Below are 23,673 nucleotides of genomic sequence, written 5' to 3'. Positions count from 1 at the left end.
AAGTGACGCTGCGTCCCTCTGCTACCCAAAACTGATGCTGCTCTGGAATGTCCATTGTAAAGCCCTACCCTATCTATGCTTTTGTTTGGTTAATAGATGGCTAATGACAAATGGTCCAGGAACAGGACACAAGGCGATGGATTATTACCTTGACTAATAAATCATGAAGAGGCAGATCCTTAGTATACCAGCCGGGTTAGCTCAGTTGGTTAGAGCATGGTGCTAATAACGCTTAGAGCATGGTGCTAATAACGCCAAGTTCACAGCTTCAATCCCTGCTCACTGCAGGGGGGGTTGGGCTAGATGATCTCTCAAGGTCCCTTCCAACCCAAAGCATTCTATGATCTATGAAAGGTAATTTCGGCAGGGGGAGATTGCGACCACCAACTCAATTAAAAACTAGGAAGACTACCCCCCGCCCAAGAGTGTGCGTAGTAAGTTAAAATCATACTGTACTTTTAAGCGAAGACGATACGAACCAGTGAGAGACAAGTATGCTTGGGTAATTTAATGATTATGTAGTAGGTAGGTGTGGTGTGTTAATTGTATAAAAGTTAGAGAAAACTTTGGTGAGTGTGCTAGCGTTGTGGAATTACCACCTAGCACCCATCTCTGCGCAGAAATGAAGTAAAACGCTATCTCGTCTCAGCGTGTGAAGACCGGCTGATCGCACACCGGCCGCACGACCCCTCTGTGGGCCAAGGCCTCCAGCGGCCGCTCGCAGGCACAGGGCACCACGCACCAAACGCCTGAGGCAGGCCTAGGCACCCAGCTCCAACCGCACGCTGCTCGGTTTCTCCTAAATCCATCCCACCGGCGGCGTTTCGGGGTGGTTTGGGCACCCGGCCTTGCGCCCTCAGCCCTGTTTGCAGACATCCCCGCGGCGTGCCCGTTTTGGTACGGAGGGGTGTTGGTTTCTGCCTTTGCCTACAGACGCTGGGAGATTTCAAGTTTGACGCCCTTTGGAGTTACGCAGTGACATTTTAGTACAAACCAGTTATTTCCGGTCCGAAAGAGGAGAATAATCTTTCCTTTTCAAAAACTCGGCGTGAAAAAACAGGACTGAATACTCTGGAAGAAAAACACGCTTTTGACAACTGAGAGAAAAGCGCTTTTGCAGTGCAGCACTCCCGCTGCGTTAAGTAACTTCCACAGTTACATTTAAAACCAGCCCCTGAGCACGGCCTGTACGACAGAATTAGCGTTCAGCTTTCGGGGCGGGGGGGGTGGTGTCGAATTTTGGCTGGGCCGCAGCGGCGCCGCTGCCCCAGCGCCTGCGGCTCCCCGGGGTGGCGCGGGCCCCGGGCGCGGGCCGCAGCCGTTACGGGCCCCCCCGTTAACGGTCGACGGAAGAGCTGAGGCGCCGCCGCCTCCCCCCGCCGCGCTACACAGCGCCAGCGCCGAGGCAGAAGGCCTGGCCGCCGCAGGGCTGGCGCGGAGAAATCTGCTGGCGGTGGGCGGGCGTTCAGGGCTGGCTCTGGCCTCTGAGGGGGCGGCGGCCGGCGGTGGCGGTGCTGGAGGCGGCTCGCCTCGCTCCGCCTTATGAGGCGTAGCTCCAGCCAGGTGGGTGAGGCTCTTCGCCTGCATCTCTCTGCCAAAGGCGAAGTGCCGCTTAAGGCACCTCAGCTTTTCGCGAGAGCGCCAGAAGTTATTATCCCTTATGCTCTGTGCTCGAGAATTCTCCACTTTTCCTTCCCTCCCTCACCTCTTCCAGGATCCTACCTTCTGAGACATGTGCGGGAAACCAGACTGACTTTTTTTGCATGAACTGGTTCTGTACACAAGGTTTAGGCTACCCTGGAGGGGAGGAAAGCAAGTTCTAATACAAATGCACATCAGCTGTCATAACTAGGATAGGTAGACAGCTGGAGTTCATGCTGGTTTTTGAAAAGTGTGAAAATCTCAGCTGAGCCACCAGACATCTTGAGTACAGATGTTTGGAGAGTCAGGGAGGATGCCAGTGTACAATGTAGTCTTGGTTTTTAAAGAAAGCTGTGAGAACCCCACCTTGCTCATCTTGAGTTTTAGGGAAAGGTATCAACTTTGGTGTCCAACTTCAGGACAAAAGGCAAGGAAATTAACATCCAGCCTAGTCCACCTGACTGTCGAGGAGGAAAGTACAATTGCTAACCTTACAGATGACCAGCCCAGACAGATAAATGCGAATATTATGCATGGCAAGGGCATTTATATAAAAATCATGTGTAAGTGTTTATGTGAGCAATGCTTTAAGACCTGGTATGGAAGTGTATGCAAGTCTTTTTGTAAGCTCAGTTGCTAAATATGTGTGTATATTTTGCAAACTAGAATTTAAACAAATCGTTTATATTCTAAACCATTTCTATTTCTCAGTAATCAGATATCCAGTGAAAGTATTATATTTAAAAAAAATAGTATATCAAAAGATGTTCGCTCCACCAAATATAAATGTATGGTCAATTATTTAAAAAAATCTTTCTGTGATCATCTTCAGCTTGACATTTGTAACCTATCATAAAATGTATATAAATGTCTGTTATCTTAAGAACTTGAAGAGGACTTGATGAGACTACTAAATTTATATATTTATTTTTTTCTGGTTTTATTCCCTACCTTGCTCTTCCTTCTGGTCTTCTTGAAAAGGTAGACTTGAAAAATCTGGATTGTTATAAACACAATTTTTTTTTTTTTTCAAATTTCAGATTTTAGAATGGAGGGGGTACAAAAAAGTAATAAAGAAAGTTCAAACACTGGAGAAGATGCTGGGCCTAGTCATGCTGCCACAAATAGTGCTGGGCCTAATCTCACTGCAGAGGGTTCCATGCCTGCTCCCATTACACCAGAAGATGCTGTAGCCAGATCTTTTCGCCATATTCGACAAATAGCAAGCCTTTCCTCTGCCCACGAGTCTTTCTCTGTTGCAAGCCGAAAGTTATCTAGGTTTTGCCGGAGCACTAGTGGAGTTCTGTCCTTGCAAGAAGTTCTAAAAGAAAAACAGGTTTAGTATTCGACCTCAGGTCTTGAAACAGATTTCTGAATCTTTTCTTGAATTATTAAATTCAGTTCATAGTAATTATTTCTTTTTTCTTTTTATTTCTTTTTTTTTTCCTTTCCTTTTTGTTTATACTCAGTTCTTTTATTAAATTATTCCTGGTAGAAAGTGAGTAAGAATTTGTTTTTAATGTTTGTAGTATTTTAACATTTTACTTTAAAGTCATAGAGGAAGGAAGCAGGGGATATTAACTGAATAATTTACACTGAAGCAAAGCTGTAGCCAGCTTAGTTCCTGCAAGTACTTACCCACTCTAGATACTTTAGCTTTAAATTGATTTGTGGCCTTTCTGTATTAATTTAATAAATTGAAGTATTGGTTGTGAAAAATAAAACCAGTTAATATGGCACACAAATGTCTTAAAATCTAGCTGTGGTATATTTAATGTCTGCTTTTCCTTGACCTATCCTCAGAGTTGACTTCATGTTTTATAATAATTCTTAATAATTTGTTCTTCTGCTAGCCTCTGAAAATTTCGACATTTTTAAAGAGTAGGGCAGTTATGTAGCCTTATAACACAAGACAGTACCTTTCAGCATTAGTTGCAAGTTAAGTAAGCAGGTCATTGTTGCGATCGCTTTGTGTATTTTTAGTTTGAAAGACGCATTTAATGTTTTAGGCTCAATACAAAGAAGCAAGAGAATATCGAAGAACAAAAGTTGATGCTTCATATAAATACATATTTGAAGTTCTCAGTATCAGACTAGGTTTAGACTTAACAACTGTGGAAGAAATGATTTTGGATGCCAGTTCGGTGAGTCTGTTCTGTATGTCTGTTGATTTAAATTTTTAATCAAAATACGTAGCAGATTGCCCCTTTGATATGAAGTGTTATCTGTCATTTAGATTGTTTCTGCCAGAAAATGTGATTAATAAGGCACACAACTCATCTAAAATGATACCTGGCTAAATCATTCAACTTAGTTTCCTGGCAGATTTGCAAATATTCGCAGGGTTTTTGATTGTGGCTTTTTCATCTTTGTTACCTCGAGGAAAATATAATTACTGCTGTTATTTTCACCCAAGGGATTCTTGTCACATCCACCAGTTCCAACAAGTTTCATCCATCTCAGCCTAACATTATTATATTCTAAAGATAATAGTTTTTATTTGTTAAGCTAGTCCTCACTGAAATGCCAATGATTCTGCAAAAATATGTGTAACTTCATAGGAACATTTTGAAAATTAAGAGTGTTATTTCACAAGAAGAGGGAAGATTAATCCTGCACCGTTTAATTAATGTAATTACATTTGGAAAGACCCATTAAACAATTTCTAGTTTTGAGTGCTTCATTCATTTTTGAACATTTAAAAGATGGGATAAAGTGGGTTTGTAGAGTGAGTAGATCCCAAACCTGTGGAACTTCTGAAAGCTTAGTCATTCTTTGTGTGTCTTCAGTGTTGTGTCTTCCATAGTGTTTCAAAGTGCTTGAACAAACAGGAGCAATCAGCTAAACTGTTCTTTTAGTAGAATATCAAAACTCAGTATGGCTGTATGTGAAAAGATGTGGCCCTTGCCTTCTCTGATTGCATGATGTTCTTTGTCTGTTAGAGAGATTTGACTTAGCATTCAAAACTCAGCCAGCTATTTTCTCCTTTGAGCAAACAAATCAATTGTTAGAACTTCAGCTGTTCCATTACAAGCCAAATTTAGTCCCAATCCAAATTTATTGTTTATTTTTTGTTTGCTGATGTTTATATATTATAAGATGTACTTAAACAGTCCTGTTTTTTCTTATGCTTACACAACATAGAGGTGCTTTAAGTGTTGTTGAATAACTAACATTTCCTGGTTTTACAGCTGCTAAATGGTATATAGTTTTAGGTCATCCTGACTTCATGTAAAACTGCTGTTCTACACTGAGTTTGATTAATTCAGACACTTGAGAATCTTTCAGTTCTTAAGGCTTTTTTTTTTTTTTTTTTAGTTTTGGTTTGGGTTGGGGGGGGGTTGCTGTCACCAGGACCATCTGAAAACTTTTTATGGTTGGAAATTTTCCAGTTTCCAGTTTTAATTTATTCATAAGCAGTTTAAGCTTCTGGGGCTGTGTCAACATTGTCCTTTAACAAATTGTCAGTTAAGAAATTCCCATATGCATATCATGTCTTTGACATCTGTGAGTTTTTTACCCTTTAAAGCATTAGCCTGTATGTGTATCTGCAGTGAGTGTTTGTACCACATGGACTTGAACCAGAAGCTATTGTAGAAGCAGTAGCCACAGGGACAGCTCACATCTTACCTCCTGTGTAAAATCATACAAGCCCAAAAGTTACTGTTTGCCTTTCTCTTCCTCTCAAGTTGGAGTGCTTTTTGCAGTAGTGATTCTTTTTCTGATTTTTGTCATTGCCCTCTCAGCACTTTACCAATTTTTCTTTTCTTTCACTATTTTTTGGGGGAATTTTTCTGTATTTTTCTGTTTTAACCCTGTTATTCACTAGTGCCTGTTAACCAAAGTGAAAGCACAGCATGCATTTCTAGAGCTGGCTTGCTTTTACTTCTTTTATTTTTGCACAGTGTTGTCTTGTCAAGAGTGGGTTTAAATTCTGTCCACCTGGGTGTCACTCATTTTCCTGTCACTGTTCTGATTTGGATTTTATATTTGTTTATTTTGGGGAAAAATAATGCTTATAGGAAATATACCACATCTAGAGGTGTATGCTTTGTACTTGAACAGGCGATGCATCACCAGACATACTTGCTAGCTAAATTTCTGAGTTTTTTTTATGGGGAGGAAACAGGAGGTCTCACTACCAACGTTGAGCCCTTCAGTTGGACAGTTTGAATGCCCAGTCACATCTTATTGAGTTAGTTATCCTTGCAGATAACTACAGAGACTGTGAAACAAGTTGGATTTTGACCAGATTGGTACCTTCTGATCTCCTCCAAATCTTCTTGCAGTGCTTTTCAGAGTTTTGTCCACTTTCTGCTAAATCACATATCCTGGTTTTACCAGGACATGCAAATTGCCTAGGGCATTTTGAAAATCCACATTTTGGAAACCCTAGCTATAATTTCAGGCAAGTTCTTCAGAATGATAATCCATACATAAACAACATTTATTTCAAAGCTTTGCATCCTTACTATCCAAAGCACCTTGTATAATATGACAAAATCAAAATGGCTGTCTAGAGACCCATAGTGTTTTAGGGTGGACAGTTTATGGACTGGTACAGCAGGTTAATTATGGGGCAGCAAGGTCTCCCTCAGATGTGATCTCGTCCTTCCAGAGGTTGACAAAATCTTTGTCGTCATGAAAAGGTTTTGGAGCCAATGTGGCCAATTCATGTCACCAGAATAAAATCCTCATATGTCATGCTACTCCTGTTTTACAAATGAATCTTTGGCATTTAGGGGTAGAGTAGCAATAGCAGGGTATGTCAAGTCGTGCAAATCTTCTGTGTCTGTTTCTAAGTCTTTTATGACCAGTGACTTCCAGTTGACACTTTAGACTTACAGATCTCTGTGAGTGACAGAATATCCTCCAGTGTCTCTGCATTACTGGACAAGACCATAAATGTTTAATATACAGTTATCAGGAGCTAGGCCACCTGTGTGTGCAGGTTCAGTACTTGAAGGCAATATCTGAAATATCTATTATGTTGTTTTACAACGCCTCACAATATTTGAGGATAAACATTACATGCCACCAAAACTTTAAACAGTGGCACGGTCAGATTATTTTTGTATGTCTTAAAGGCACATAAAAATTTAATATTTTGAGTAACAAGTATTCACTTTTTGATTTAACAGTTGGAAGCCTTTGATTCTTTTTTTGCCAAGGGAGGAAGTAAAACATTGAAAGTTTTCTATCAAGAAGGAGAAGCACCAGGAATAGGTAAATTTTTAGCAATAGTAATACAGGCAGATATAATAGTGCCTTCTATTGTTAATTTTGTTTAATGCTTCCCAGAACAAAATCTGGTTTCACTTGTTCATAATTTTTGTAGCCTTTTGCTATAAGGACTGAAAACTCATATTTTAAATGCTTGCTTCAGGTCAAATTGTTTAGAAAAATTTCAGTCAATTTCAGCCATTCTTGGAAGGAAGGCTATAAAAAGGTAAGTTCTTCTGAAATCTTGAAGTGGTTGCAACTTTTTCTTACAAGAGTTATGCCCCCAGTTCATTAGAAAGTACTTTTATAAAACCTGTCTGAATTTGCATTTATTATAAATATTTGGAAATTTTTGAGTTTTCACATGCTTGGTAGAGAATTAGAATTTAATGTCTAAAATCCCTAATGATTCTCTAAGCACTGAACATGCTGTTCCCTTGCCTATTTATATGAAACGATCAAATTGCGTATAATTATATTCACAGAGGACCTGAGGGAATCTCATATTCTCTGTTTTCTCACTTAGGCATAACATCTTGTTTGATAGGGTGAATGCAAGTAAACAAAGTACCTCAGTCACCAGCAGATTAACCCAGAATGATGGGCCTGAGCAAATTCCCTTTTCAGTGCAGTACAATATGCCAAAATTGCTTTGTAAGACATATGTTATGCGTTTGGTGTAGATTCTTAATTGTGTGGTTAATTAGAGCCACGGGTTCTGCCGTTTTTGCTTCTGTTACACACAAAAGAAGAAAATTAATTATTACTATGTTGACTTTTATTTCTCTGTATTAATTTTAAGCATTTTATAATATCCTAACTTTTAAAAATAGTGACACCTATGAAATTCTTTTCAGAATGTGGTCGGACAATTCCAGGAGCTGTAAAAGGAAGTAAAATGATGCGACTTTATGTGGAAAATACACCAGACAAATTCATAGGACTATGCTTATTTTTCACTCGTTTTAAGAATGACAGCCCTATAAGTGCAAAAACTATACATGAGGTATTCTTTCATATATTTTAGAAACTAAAAACTTTAAAAGTAGCTATTTTTGTTTCATTATTTGTTTCACTATTGTCATATAACTAAAGTTACTGGTAACTGTGTTTTTTGAATGTTAAGCTACATCACGCTCTTTGCTCTCTTTTTTGGGTAGCCAATGAATATCTGTATTACTTCATCAAATACTCAGGATATCTTGTGAATTCAGTGTCTTACAGGACTCTTGTTAAAGAATTCAGCATTCATGTTAATTTCTCATTTTCCTTGCTGTTTTTGAAGAGGTTAAAGCCACTAAGTACATTTTAGGAAATGTCTAAACTAGAAGAACTCACTGAGAAGACTTTATTGCACATACCATGAGAAGAAAAGTTTACTTGTACCTCTCTCTTTTATGTATCTTTGTACACATTTGTGCTGTGGAAATCCTGTAGCGGGAGTTTTTCTGCTTTACAACTATATAAGATAAATTATTAGATAAGTGTGGGCTTCATTCTCGTTTATAGCTACACATCTTAATACTTGGGCAGTGCTCAAGGGACAGTAAATTGATAAGAATCAATCCTATATATGTATCTTTGTAATTAATATGATTTCAAATTCTTCAGACAGAAAATCCATTATTAATTTATATACTTTATATTATACATCAAAAATGTTTTATTCCCTTTGAGAGCCGAGAAGGTGAAGGGGGAAAAGCACTATTAGAAATAAGATACAAGATCTGTCTTTTTCAAGAGTCTCAATATTGGTAATAAATATTATTTTTGCATCAAATTTCTCACATTTCCCTAAAGGGAAATTTATGTTCTAGGAAGTTTGTTATGTGGAGTATGTTAATATTTGCTGATTTCAAGGACATTTAAAATACTGGAATATTAAAAATAATGACAACTTGTAAAGTTCAGTTTTGGAGATTTCATCTGGTCCAAAGTAATATGCATTCAGTCAGATAATTGCTTCTAATATAATTTCAGATACAGACATTCAGAGCATTTTTGCTACTTGCATTTCATTACTTGGTACCTAATTGTAGATGGGTACATTTAGAATATTTTTAATCACTATGTACTATTTAAAACAATTTCCAAACTTTCTGTATGATAGCAAAATAACTGCAATTACAACAATCTAACCTGACAGCCTTTTAAAACTGTATTAAATCATTATTGACTTCCCTATTTTATTGAAAACTATCATATGGTCACATTGTAGATATCAGTATTTTGTAAAGATTTTGTCTCCTTAAATTAAAGTTTTCATTGGCAAATTGAAGTGCCTTTGTTAAAAAATACACTGATTTTATAATACTGTTTCCAGTCTAAGTTACTGCATTACTAACAATCATTCTGTTACAATGCAGGATATATTCTTTGGTGTTTTGGATGCTACTGAAGGACTCCTACGTGGTGTTAGGAATATGATAGAAAAGATTTTTCTCCCTGCTATCCTCACAACAAATAACTGGGGTGCTTTAAGTCAGAGCAAACAAGACACGAAAGACAAACAGAATTTCGTGGAAACAATTAACAGATACCTTTCATTTTTAGAAGGTAAGCATTGCATTTAGGAAACCAAGTAGAGGAATTCTCCTTAAGAATTTCAGTTTAAAGGCAGTAGCACATAGGTAAGGAACGTTTCCTGTTCTGCAAGGAAAACTAAAATGATCAAATACTTGCATAATGAATGCATGGGTAGTTTATTTACTTAAGAAAATTCTCTAGTGATATGTTACTTTTAAGGAGGAACACTGGATTTAAAATAAGGATTTTCTGGTTTATGTGAGTGCAGTAAAATGGCTATTATATTGAAATAACACTGATTGGAGACATATATTCCCAAATTTAAATTGCTTACACTGGTAGCAATTAATTTTAGAGTCTGAATTAGTTCTGCATTGTAATTGCTTTTTTTTTTCCCCAGGGGCTACAATAAGCATTGAAGGAACTGTTGAGTTGAAAAAAATAGATTACATTAATTTTTCTAAACTCCAGTCCTTCAAGAACGTAACTGCAGCAGCCGGTAATCCTAACATGGTGCACCAGCTAGAGGAAGTACTTATGATATGGTATAGACAAATTGAACAGGTAAGTTGTTTTAACACATCAATCCAGCATGAATATGAATAGATATTTATAAATGATATATGAGACTTGCCTGAAGTTAGTTGAAGGCTTCAGCTGCATCTCCACCTGAGTAAGACAAGTGCTTCACTTCTCTGCACAAGTGAAGTTAAGTAGGTAGTCCTTATCCCTAGGAACCTATATTCTGGCAAGAATAACTGAACAGTTAATACACAAATATTAAGAAGGAGAGGATGGAAGGATGCAGGTGTAAATAACACTGGCGAGGACCACATATATATAGTAAGGTATACTGTATACATTACCTGTTAAGTTTCTGCTGCCAGTCATGGTATGAGATACTACTGTTAGAAAGATCTTTGACCAGGCCCATTAGGGCAATTTTTATTCTGTGTAAATCGTATGTGGTAAGGTCTCAGTTATCCAAGAAATTAGTGTCTGAGACTTCCATGATAAAGCACAGAACCTTTTGTCAAAATACAGAATCTGTGTAGACTGGGACATACTCTACTTATAAGGGCATACTATGTTTAGTGTATTTAGCTCACAAGAATAAAAATGTAAAAGACGTAAAAAGAGCTGACTGCATGTTTATCAACATACAAATGAGTACATTTATGACTTCATGTCTGATATTTAATGTTTTTATTAAAACAGTTCTTCAAGTTTTTTAGAAGTGAAATTACATTTGGTGCATTTCAATCCATAGGTTCTGATTAAAGAAAAAATATGGATAAGTACTGAGATTCACCCAGCTTATGACAGCAGTTGAATATATGTATTAGTTTGCATTCATTTCAGTTTAAGAATACGATTAAGTGCAATTCAGACTTAGGATGCTTTTCCAAATCAGAACAATTTTCATGTGTTGATAACTGCAAGCTTGTTCCTTTTTAAGTTAGTATCCTCAGAGTGTTTCTTCTCTTCTTCTTTATAATGATTTGCCTAATCTCTGTAGTAGACATTTGGGTTTTTTCAAATTGTTTGCAGGTTCTGATTGAGAGTAAGCAGATGAGGAAAGAAGCTGATGATTCAGGTCCACTGACTGAACTAGAGCACTGGAAATGTATGTCTGCTAAATTTAATTTTATTATTGAGCAGATCAAAGGACCAAACTGCAAAGCTGTCATTAATGTTCTGAAGGTTGCACATTCTAAACTACTAAGGGTAATTCATTTTTCTTTTTTATGTTGTTTTTTACTATAGTAGACAAAGCTTGCGATATTTATTTTGTTTCATTGCATCTAAGAGATATTTCCTGAGGAAAGTTAAAACACGAGAATTTAGGTATGGTGCTGGTGTGCTTAATACATTAAGAGAAAGAACAAGACATTTTTAGAGGTGCAGACAAAAATTATCATAAATGAAAATAACTTTTATTGCCTGCTTTGACAGTGCCTTTTAAAAATTAATTTACCAAGATTTACTTCCAGCAAATCAGTGCAAGTTAAAGAAATAGTTCACTATGTGTGAAGTTTTTTACAGTACAGTTTTCTCTGTAGATGTGGCAAGAGTTAGATGCCAGAATCACAGATGCAGCAAATGAATCGAAAGATAATGTGAAATACTTACGTGTACTTGAAAAAGTTTGTCAGCCACTTTATAACTCTGATCCTGTAAGTATGCCTTTCATCATTCTTTAAGGATAGTTTAGGTATTTACATAGAATGCCCAGAACAAAATAAATCTTCTTTGCATTTGCTTAGAAGTAAATTTTTCTAATTTACTCTTCTATTTTTCTAATTTTTCTGATTTTTTTTCCTAAACCCCTGTCAAGCTAAATGTTAAAGCATTAGTTTATTATATATGACATAAAATATGTTTTAAAATATGTATTTTATCAAAAATCATACATACATATGATTGCCTAGTAAGTCAGCCCTGCTGCCAATGTTATTTTTAAAATGGGCTAAAACAGGTACCTATTTTATAATACAAGAATCTCAAAACCTCTTTCATTGCAAATTCCATGTGTGTCAATGAATAATCACACAGCTGTAACCAAAGTACCAAAATTTCAGTTACATAGAGAATAATGAAACCTAATGGGGTTCTAAATGGGTAAAATAGTATTTTGATATTGAAAACAGTATTAGCTGCTTCTATTTGCAGAAGTACCAGCTAGTCAGAATTTAAGTAATTGTTTGTCCTTGTACACTAGTCAGCCCTAGTTCAAGATGCCAGTTATTAGGTATATTAACTATTAATTATTATAACTGGTATATGTTTCTAATGATTGTTACAGAATAGGATGGAAGGAGGAAATACCCTAGGAAAAACTGCTTGTTCTGCTTTGTTTTTTAGTCCTCCTTGTTTTGGTCCTACCTTCCTTCTGTCAGGAAGTATTGCATTTCTTTTGAATTTCTGGCGGCTTAGGATCCTACTTCAAAGTTTTAACTGAGGAGAAGCAAAAACACTGTGATAATATATGACATAGAGGTGATACGGCATGGAATAGTAGAAGAGAGGAGTATGATAAACAGCTTTATGAAGAAGCTGTTTATCTTCAGCTCTTCAGAGTATCACTAGAGGGTGCCAGGTACCAGGCCATAATGATGAGCTTCCTTGTAGGAGTTGTTACGATAAAAATAATTTTCTCTTAAACAAAGACAGACATTTGTGGGTGGAAAGCCATTAAAGAATTCGTGATTTTACTAATACAGCTAGTTAACTATAGTTCTTTGTTTAATTTGGAACAATTTGGATACATCTGAATTTCTGTTTCATCTCTTGGAACATTGTTCCAGAGATCAAGGTAGGATTTTCTACAGTGTTCAACTTAAAAATAATGACATGCATGTTAAATATGCCTTGTTTTAAGAAGAACTACATTCTGGGTTGAGTTGAATTTAATATCTGATATTGAAAAGTATTTTAGATATTAGTGCATCAGGAATGGAGTACACGCAGATTTAATATGATATTCAGCTTGTGCATAAAATATGGCATTTAGCATGTGGAGTATCACACATAGTAACCCACTTCAGCTACAAATGTGTCTATATGAAAATTTAGACTGAGCGTTCAACTTGGGGCTTTGAATCAAAGAAGTCTCTATACAGTCCAGTATTCAGGGTTATCTTTTTTGTCAAGGATTAAAACAGAAAACCAGTAGACTCAGAATCTCCTGATTCCATTTGGGGTGGGGTGGTGGTGGTGATGATGCACAACATGTGGGCACTGAGGGTTGTTTATATACCATATAACCTTTCTTTCACGCTCTTCTGCCAAATGCAAATGCCTGCTATGTCTATCTACAGTATTAGTGTGTTTACTTTGAGTTTGCAGCCCAAAGGTAATTCCAGGAGGTTGGCTTTTCTCTTGAGGGGCAACAGTCAAAACTACTTCTTCTTGATGTTCTGAATTGCAACTCTGATAAGTCCCTGATAATGTTAATGAATTATCATTTTTCACCTTTTTTTTTTTCCTCTTTTCTTCCAAAGTGATTGAATTCCAGAATACTTGTAATACCACGGTTTGATTTTAATGATATGAACAATGATTTCGTGAAATATGTGAAAGATTTAGATGTTTCATATGATGATTGAATGAATTAGTCACTCATTAGTGAAATGAACATTGTGACAATTATTTCACGAGTTTTGTGAAATGTCTGAATGAAACTTTTAATGTAATTATTGTTATCACAACGTAATTGCATAGAGTATATTTAACAGCTGTACTTGAAGGAAAACAAAAGTGTTAATCACAGACCACCACTGTGAGCTGCCAGAAAAATACTTCCTTTTCTGCCAAAAAATGCAACCGGTACTTTTTGAATCAATGTTCGATTTTGATCATTAAAATACCCTATTAAAATATTCATATTAATATCTTTAATCTGATTTCTTACCAAATCACCTAAGAGTTTTATTGCTTTTATTAGTTGAGGTTTAAAAAATTACTGAGCTTTTTTACAGGAAACCTTTTGGTAAGATGCCATGCCATTTTGGAGATTGGTTCATGGGAAAAATGTAATTTAGAAGTTGTCAATAGAATAGAAACATAGTTGCTAAGAATAGAAAGTAAAATTTTTCTCAAAACTGCTTTAAGGTATCAATGACACATGGAATACCAAACTTGATAAATGCTATACGAATGATTCACAGAGTGTCAAGATATTACAATACTTCTGAGAGAATGACATCATTGTTTATAAAGGTAAATATATTACGTATAATATTCATTATAAAAATTATGTGATTTTTCAGGAAAAAAACTCATTTTGTTAAAAAATCGGAATAAATAGTGGCTGTCTGCATGGGAAAGAAAGAGAAGTCTGTTGATCAGGAGAGGATTGAACTTGGATTAGAGACTTGTCTTTTGGAAGGAACTTTGTTGTTATTCTTTGTTCAGCAAAATTAATTTTTTTCTTATCTTCTTGATTAATCTCCTGATCTGAATTAATCTGCTCAGTTTTTTCCTAAATCACTGAATCCACAAAGATTTTTTTGTTATCAGTCTTGAATATCTACTTAAGCAGATGGCCATCAGTCTGACTAGGCTATTGCTCCAAAAGGTATGAAAGGTTCTGGTTTTCAGAAGCAAGTCATACTTGAAAAGTTAATTGAATCCCAGGTCATGAACTTTGCCACCTTAAACAGAAAATTAAGACCAGCTAGGTAATTATACCAAATGTCTTTTGCAGAAACCAGGTATTCACTGCAGGAAAAGATGGTTTGTGTAATGGTTTTAGAATAAAGAAATCCTTCATAACTAAAATACACACCTCCAGTAAGCATATAGTGGAAATTCATAGTAGACCTTCATTATATCACCTTTTTTTTTTTTTCTTTTTTAAGAATACCCCAGGGTTTAGTGTAAAGTTTTGTTACAGTTCAATTTGAACTAGGCTATTAAGAAATATGTGCTTTTCTGAGGCTAATATTTATCCATGGCTGGGGCTATTTTCCATACATCAGATATTAGGTATCGATTATACAGCAGTGTTTATATTGCCTGTTATGTAATTGTTTTTTATACATTTGTGTATTATTTAATGGTCTAAGGGATTGAGCATTTCACTACAGAGGCTAATAACAAACTGGTTACCTGAAGGTGTGCTAAGAAATAGCAAGGAAAAAGCTCTATTTCAATCCAGTGGCTTAAGGTCCCACTTACTGTTTGCTTCCATTTAAAGATCACCAGAGGTGACACTGGAGGTCCTATCTACAACTTCACCAGTCATTGTATTACAGTGTGAGGCTGCCTTTGTTGCTGCAGTTTTCAGCCTTTGTTCAGTTAGGGATTCTTAAGACCTGCTTACAGTGCTCTTATGTGTCAGGAGAACTGTTTTGAATTGTTCACACTGTTAAATAGACAAAAAAGTATTATCTACCTGTAGCTGTTCTCTGATATGTGTTTTCTATATCTGCATTTACTCCTGTACTCCTCTCTCTCCTTCTGTTGTTAAAAACTTTGGATTTTTGTGGTTGAGAAGTAGGAGAATGTTCTCTCCTTTTCATAGCCATTGGAGACTAAGGTAAAGACATGCTGCTAGGACAGAAAATTCTTTAACAGCAGTTTTTAAATAAGGATGCACACACTACAAAGTGTAAAGATGGCAACCCAAGTGAAGAATACTTAGAGTTAAGTAATTTCTCTTTGCTCTTGAGTTATGGTTGGTGACATTCTGTGTTTATGCATATGTATTGCTGGACTTGTAGTACTTACAAATACTTCCTGGGACTTAAATACATTTCTGGGAGTGTTTTAAGACTTTTTATAGGATGTTTATCATGCATATTACATATAATATGCCACTAAATAAAGCCACTATTATTCCCACAGGTGAAACATATCTGAACTCTGATAGTGCTAATACATGCATGTGGGAATTTTGTTAGATTTTGTAAAACAGGCAGATTTCCTTATAAGCTTGAGACCTACTTGTTTTCATTTGTCTACGCTAGGTTACAAATCAAATAGTCACAGCATGTAGAGCATATATTACAGATGGCGGCTTGTCTTGTGTCTGGGAGCAGGAGACTTCAACAGTCATTGGAAAAATTAAGGTTTGTATTTTTGTATTTTATTATTTACCTATCAAACCTATTGATCACCTATGGATATGCACAAGGAAGTCCATATCAATATGTATCAAGTACTTCACACCTCCTTACTGTTTTATTTTGTGATGCTTTGAGTGTTTTCCCATTTCTTAGCTCACTGGCATCTGTTGAAATTAGAATCACCTTATCTTTATCAGGGTGGTCCATCACTGACCTTGTAACTGGCATCTTCACCATATGTGTGACCAAGGAATTTTGTCATGCTGCATAATCTACATTCTTCCCTCTTGAGGATTTCTGATATGGTACCATCTTCCTCTACCAAGGGGAACCTGGTATTTGAAGAGACCCCTCACTGTGTTACAGTAGCTTCTTCCAATACCAGATTTCCTTGGCACACCATGGAAGTTCAGAGCTAAGAGAGTCTTCCTCTTCTTCAGCTGATGGTGACATACTAAGAACAAATTAAGCACATGCAATATGCCATGGCAAAATACGTCCAGCTGTGGGGTTACTGGTTGCCAATACTGATTTCGTTTCCACCTTCTTTATCAGACCTCAGCTACTGGCTTCCTATCTTACCCAGAAAGGCATAGGATTTCATAGTCCTTTAAAAATTAGGTCCAGAGGTACAAAAGAAAATGTATTGAATGACCTGATGTGACAGGATGATATGATTCTAAGAATTCATCTATTTCATTGAGGTCATCTTGTGGCTGTTCTACAGCTGACAAGCCCTCATTATTCTATGAGAGAAATATCAGCCCAGTTTCTAATCATGGTGATCAGTCTTCATTCTAGTATCTGTATATTCTTGAACATTCCTTTCAATGAGGACCTTTTTTCATTTCCTGCAATTCATAGCCAATTGTTATATATACCTATATATTCAGACAGTCTGGTGATTGCCAGTATATTGTGATAAAATCTGCTTTCTGTTTTCCAGGAACTGACAGAAGACTTTGTATTCCAATGATTATAGACTTTACATTCCAATGATTATAGACTTTACATTTCTCACCAGTCATTTTTACATCTGATAAGGTCTTAATATTTTCAGTAAATAATTGACTGAGAAAGATGGATTATTCTTCAAACTCAGTTTAACTCAGACTTGTCAACATACATTAATTTGTATAACCAATTTCCTTTAAGTCCCCTGGGAGTTCCAAACGGACCACCCTGTTATACCAAATTCCATCCTTATCCAGAAGACAGTCTGACCATTCTTAATTAAGCTAATGGCTTTTCTTAATATTCAAATATCTCCTTTAGAGCAGGAGTCATCACCTGCTCTTTGCTGGCCTCTAAACCACTCTTTAACAGAACTAGAACTTTCCTTTCTTTTTTTGGTAACTCATTTCCCAGTGTTAAGTCTTTCACTGTACGGTACTGTTGTATGTTCATATGTTGCAAATATTTGCTACACATACTGAAAGAAAATGACTGTATGTAAGTCATTACTGCCTGTTGACTGAAACTGGATTTGGTGATAATTAACCACTTTGCAATGACAGCAGGTTTGAGTTCTCTGGTCTCTTACCCATAAGCATAGCATAATGGGTATGGTATTTATTCCTTCACTTTTTAGGACTGCATCTGTCTATTGAAAGATTATCAGAAATGCTTTCATGAAACAAAGCAAGAGATTTTGGAAGCTCTAGGAGAAAAGACATTCGAAGTATCGGAAATGTACATTTTTGGAAAATCTGAAGCTTTTTGTAGGAGATTAGAAAAAGTGAGTATACTGTGTGCTGTTGTTATCAGTAGAGAAGAGGGGCTTCTCCAAAGAACAGTTTACAAGGTAGACACTTGTCAACATACATGCCCTTAATCATCCTGTGAGGGAGTTTGTAACTCTTTATTGAGAGAAATTAGGCACTTCCACAGAGTAAGTCGTCCCCATATTTTAGGCAATTACCTCACAATCTCTTTCTGATTTTGTCAATTTATCTCTGTTAGTGTAAAGAGAAATAACCTAATTGATCATGACTTAGATCATTATTTTAGGAGGTTTAAAATTACGTGAAAAATAACACACCTTTGCTTTTTTGAATGGTGTCCTAAGGCATTAAACCCCCTGTTACTGCCAAACACAGTTCTTCAGATAATTCTGCTGTGCTCGGTGTGGTCTTAACATTTAGCTTGCTAACCCAATGAAAGGGTTTTAAACTAGCATTCATAGAGTTTGTGTGGAAAAGATAATAGGTGCCCCTTGGTGCAGTATAAGGTCAGACAAGGGATAAGAGGATAACGGGGCAGTCATCACAGGGTAGGAATTCTGTAAGTCTTTGATGTTTTTCCTTATCATGCAGTATATATACTAATCTGTATGGTTGATTTTTTTATTCTGTGAAATCTCTGTGTCATCAGTATGCATATGTCATGTTTTAACTCTTTTTCCATATTACCCTATTGAATCTAACAGTCAAATATAAAAAAGAAACCCTTTACCATCAAGAAAAATGAAGATGATTTTATTTTGTATTGGGTTGTGGTGAGAATTAACCATGCTCTGTTGAAGATACTTGACTTAGAAGCTCAGAAACAACACATTTTTGAATGCAGTAGTTAGAGAAGTGGCTATTGATTATTTTATTTTACTCAGATTTTAGTTTATAGAGGAGGTAACAAATAATTTATGAGCATGAATATAATGTTTATATTTCAGATTACAGAGATGATAACTGTAGTACAAACTTTTTGTGCACTGCGTCTGTCTACCATCGAAGGGATAGATATTATGGCAGTAAAATTCAACAATATCTACCAAAGTGTTCAAAAGAAAAAATATGACATCCTTGATCCACGAAAAACAGACTTTGATGTGGATTTTGTGAACTTCATGGCAAAAACTGAAGGTTTAGAGGTAAGTAATATTGCTACCTATAACTTGGGGAAGAATCTCATCAGTACTTACTCAGTATCTCTCTGAATGTCAGTGAGGCTTTGGACTGTGAATAGGCTACATTGCTCTTCTTCCAAAGAGCATAGAGTTTGTGTTTCTCCGAAGGGAGGCTTTTTCCATTCTTTCTCTTCCTTCCAAAGGAAGCTGTAAAATATATCATACAGTCCTCACTGAAGATCAGTCACTCTGCAGCCAAAATGACAAAAATTATGAGACCTGAGAGAATGACCTACATGGAGGTGGTTTATGAGCCTGGAGACATGTGGTTAGATTTTGGGCAGAACAAAGCTGCAAGTGTTTTCAGTGCATGATTTGATTCTTTGCTACAATTGTCAGGCATTTTAAGAGATTGCTTGACTGACACTAGCTCTTTATTGGTTATATTAAGCATAGACTGGTGAAGGCTTCTGTTTTGTGCTTTAAGCAGTAACAATTTCAAATGCTACTGTGTTAATAAATTATCAGACATCAAAATACTTTTATATGACTAGAAAAACTATACTAAATTATGTATTCTTTAGATACAGATACAGACATTTATGCGTACCTGCTTTGGGAGAATTTTGTCTTCACAGCATGCACTTCAGTTACTTCAAAGGTATTGGCAATTATGTTTTACAATATTTTAAAGTAACTTCAAATTACTGATTAGCACAATTTAAATAACACAGATAATTTTAGAACAAAGGGTGTAATCAAGAATTTTTTTGTATTGATGTTCTGAACCATGTGATCATTATAAAAGATGTATTTTAGCTTTCTTGTGTGAATCAATATATTCTCCTGTTTCTTAATTTCAATGCAGTTTATTTTGTATATACAAGAGGATACTAAAAGAAAAACCTAAAAAACCAAAGCAACAACAAAAAAAAACCCACCCGGGCAGAACTTTTCAACTTGCTTAAACTTGCTCAAAGCAAAAAAAATTCCCAGATCCAGAAGTATTTCCTAGATTTGTGCTTCTTTCATTTTCTGTAATGTTCATGTACACCAAAATAAAAGAAAATTATTTGTGTTTTAGAAATATCATTTTGGGTACTTATTTTTAATACAGATTTCAAAATCTGAGAATGCCGTGCCTTCAAGAAGAAACAGTATGTACAGTTGGCTGTATTCTTCAACATTACGTAGCAGAACTTGAAGCTACTAAAAAGGTATTTCATTTCTTTGCAATAAATTTTAAACATCATGTTAAAATAAGAGCAAATATTTTAATATGAATATTTTTTATTTATTCTGTCTATTTCACTAACTGACTTTTAATGCTCAGTCTATCATACTTCTATTTTCCTGTTGCAGAAAACAGACCTGAGTGTGTAGGCAAATATGGCATACATGCTCTTGCAGGCAAATGTGTCACCACAATTTTTTAAATTGTGTCACCACAAATTACTTTTTAAATCAAAATCTTCTCTGTTATTCCTTCATCAATTAAAGAAAAAAAAAAAGTATGTTCTTTACTGGCTGTGTACATCACTTGCATATGCCTTCTGGTTTTTTTTTTTATTATATGAGGCCTCTACAGTTAATTTGCATTTATACATGGCTATTATCTAATGCTGTGACAGTGTAAAATAGATATAAAATGTAGGTAAATTGCATTTATGTTCATTATAACGTAATTTTCCATGATTTGTGTAGTGTACCATGACTGTAGCATAAATGAGAATTAACTTGTCACTTGACTTTAAACATTTAGAGAGGAATTCATATAACCTGACTTTATATGTCTGCAAAATAAACATCTGCATCAGAACTAGCCATCCATACTCCATTTCTACTCAAGAACAAAACAGGTATTCTAGAGTCAATTAATCTGATCTATTTTATGTGTTAACCTGAAGACTTAAATAATTCCCTTGAAATGGCCATTTTTCTTCAATGAGTATGAAGGGAATCTGGAAAATCAGACTGATGTAAATATTTTTTTAGAGATGTTTACATTTTGTCAGGTGAATGACACATGTTTACATGAGGAGCCAAATATCTGTAAACTCTGCACTTATTAGAAAATTATTCCTCCAAGCAGTGACTTAAATCTGTAACCTAGCATAGCTGCTGTGAACCACGCTTTACCGTGTCCTTTCCCTGTCTGCTCACTGTATATAACACTTCCTGAACCTCTAATTACTGGCTTAATTTGATGAACATATTTTCAGCAGCACTGCCTGCTTAAGAAATCACTGACCCCACCCCTGGCTGCTTTTTCCTAGCCAAAGAATAGATATGTTTTCTGGGGGGGTTTCATCCATGTCAGGTCCTCTCTTAAGTTCACCATGAAGCTACTTGGGTTTCTTTCATTGGCACTGTGCAGGAAACAGTATAGGGGTAAGAAGACATGCCAGTAAGTGAAGAGTGGTGTCTGCTTAAGCAGTACAGCTGTATGTGGTATCACAGCATGAGTTTAAATGCCTGAAGTTGAGTGGATACAAATATTCCTCTTTCTTCTGTTGAAGAACATGTTGCCTATATACTGGCTAGTTCTAACTATTTATTAGATATTATTGGATTGCTTTTTATCTTTGCCAAGCAAGTTATTTCTAATAAAAAGTTGCTTCCACTGCAATACTGTTTCTAGAGTGCTTGAATAATTTGTCAACGCAAATTTGGTATGTGATAATTTTAGGCCAAAATTTTCTTGACTATAATGCAGCCATTCAGTGAGACGGCCCCTTTTTTTTTCTCAGCTTGGGCACAGGTAAAAGCATGGGCTGTGTACCCAGGAGTCTCTACATGCATATTGATGAGAAGTTAGTAGAAAAGAGCATATCATAGAATCATAGATTATCCTGGGTTGGAAGGGACCTGCAAGAATCATTGAGTCCAGCTCCTGAAATGTTAGATTATTAGTCAGGTGTATATGTCTGAAGAACAATGTTGACATTTCTATTCAGGTAAAAACCTCGCAGTTAACAATATAGCTTAGGACTTTCCTGAGGGCAGTTCCCGAGCAAAGGAGGAAAAGCCCCAAAAAGGTTTCTCACAACAGTTCCGTACACAGCTTGCTTTCACAGCAGGGGGCTCCAAAGTTACACAGCTGCACCTGGCCAGGCTTGGCCTTGAATACTGGCTGCTCAGCTCCGTAGGTTTGCAATGCCTTTTGGTGTACTCGGCTCTGTCATAAGTAAGCACAGCTAAGAAAGAGCATGAGATAATGAAGACAGGAGATGTACCAACAGCAGTATCAATGTGTGCATCTCAGAGGAGTAGCAACTGGGAGAAGCAATAAATTTTTCTCTCAATTAACTGTTGTGTGACTCCACACGAATTTAATCTGTTTGGGAGGAGGAAGAAATTGTGGTACCAGAGGAGAAACAGTTTAACATTTCAACAGATTTTTTTAATCCATGTGTTTAATGATCTTGTTCTTATCGTAGCTTTACCAGATTGAGAAAGATGACCCTCCTCTTGCTCGAAACATGCCATCTGTTGCAGGAAAGATACTGTGGGCGAAACAGCTATTCAGAAGGATAAATGAACCAATTAACTATTTCCATGTAAGTTGATGTGAGGAAAAATTAGGTATTTTGTGTAACAGTAAGACAGTTGTCTTACTTCAGTAGAGTGACTGTAATATTTCTGGCTATGATGATGTCACTTCTCATGTGCTAGGCAACCTGTTTATTTGTATGTCACTATCTAGTTAAAAAAATACGCTCTGCAGTAACCACTGTTGTAGATCCAATATGTAGTGCTTCTTTGATTTACCACTGAACTAGCACCCCAAGCTGGAAATATGCACTGAGTTGTTAATATGTCTGTCTTCATATTGCCCAAAGAAATATTTCACCATTCCAGCCAGTGGTATTTTTCTTCTTTTTGTAATGGAGCAGACCAGGTCTTATGCATAAGACTCACGTCCTGTATTTTCACTGAGTAACCACCTCTTCTGTTCCTGTAGCCCCATAGGGTTCTCTATGGAGCATCATGTCTCTTTACCAAGCAGCTGCTAGGATGTGCTGGGTTTGGCTGGGATAGAGTTAATTTTCTTCATAGTAGCTAGTGTGGGGTCTATGGTTTGGATTTGTGCTGAAAACAGTGTTGATAATACAAGGATGTTTTCGTTACTGCTGAGCAGTGCTTACACAGAGTCAAGGCCTTTTCTGCTTCTCACCCCACCACACCAGTGAGTAGGCTCTGGGAGTGCACAAGAAGTTGGGAGGGGACACAACCGTGACAGCTGACCCCAGGTGACCAAAGGGATATTCCATACCGTATGACGTCATGTGCAGCCGAAAAAGCTGGGGGAAGAAGAAGGAAGGGGGGGACATTCGGAGTTATGGTGTTTGTCTTCCCAAATGACCGTTACATGTGATGGAGTGCTGCTTTCCTGGGGATGGCTGAACACCTGCCCTGCCGATAGGAAGTAGTGAATGAATTCCTTTTTTTGCTTTGCTTGCATGTGCAGCTTTTGCTTTACCTAGTAAAGTGTCTTTATCTCAACACATGAGTTTTCTCACTTTTACCCTTCCGATTCTCCGTTCCCCATCCCACTGTGGGGGAGTGAGCGAATGGCTGTGCGGTGCTTAGTTGCTGGCTGGGGTTAAACCACAACAGTCCTTTTTGGCCCCCAATGTGGGGCTCAAAGGGTTCGAGGTAATGACAGATCTGATTCAAATGTGCTAGATAGAATTTATAGGTGTTATTGCTGTTTAGCTATTAACTGACCAGCTCCTGTGCTTGCCATGGGGCTTGCTTGCCTTACTGTATGTTAGAGTCTAGTGCTTATTAGTGGCTGCTTTTTGCTTCCACTGCTTGCTGTACTGCTTATCATCTTACTCTGCTGTGCCTGTGTCACAAATG

At 36.7% G+C, this 23,673-nt stretch overlaps 1 protein-coding gene across 1 annotated transcript in view; it reads left to right on the top strand.

Moving 5' to 3' along the window:
* The first annotated feature begins 178 nt into the window (after positions 1–178).
* The window catches only part of DNAH8 (dynein axonemal heavy chain 8), a 155,834-nt gene continuing 132,339 nt past the window's right edge, over positions 179–23,673 (top strand). Inside the window, 16 exon segments of the mRNA XM_075708595.1 lie at positions 179–195; positions 2,905–2,977; positions 3,651–3,785; positions 6,783–6,867; positions 7,722–7,870; positions 9,231–9,420; positions 9,791–9,954; positions 10,942–11,118; positions 11,454–11,567; positions 14,005–14,112; positions 15,864–15,965; positions 17,554–17,700; positions 18,634–18,831; positions 19,392–19,468; positions 19,925–20,024; positions 22,248–22,367. Of these exon segments, the coding sequence (XP_075564710.1) occupies positions 3,765–3,785; positions 6,783–6,867; positions 7,722–7,870; positions 9,231–9,420; positions 9,791–9,954; positions 10,942–11,118; positions 11,454–11,567; positions 14,005–14,112; positions 15,864–15,965; positions 17,554–17,700; positions 18,634–18,831; positions 19,392–19,468; positions 19,925–20,024; positions 22,248–22,367 (1,752 nt within the window). The 5' untranslated portion in view covers positions 179–195; positions 2,905–2,977; positions 3,651–3,764.

This window comes from Pelecanus crispus, chromosome 3 (genome assembly GCF_030463565.1).
Source record: "Pelecanus crispus isolate bPelCri1 chromosome 3, bPelCri1.pri, whole genome shotgun sequence".
NCBI classification, from domain to species: domain Eukaryota; kingdom Metazoa; phylum Chordata; class Aves; order Pelecaniformes; family Pelecanidae; genus Pelecanus; species Pelecanus crispus.
Note: the sequence above shows the minus strand (reverse complement) of the source record. Positions and strands in the feature narration are given on the sequence as shown.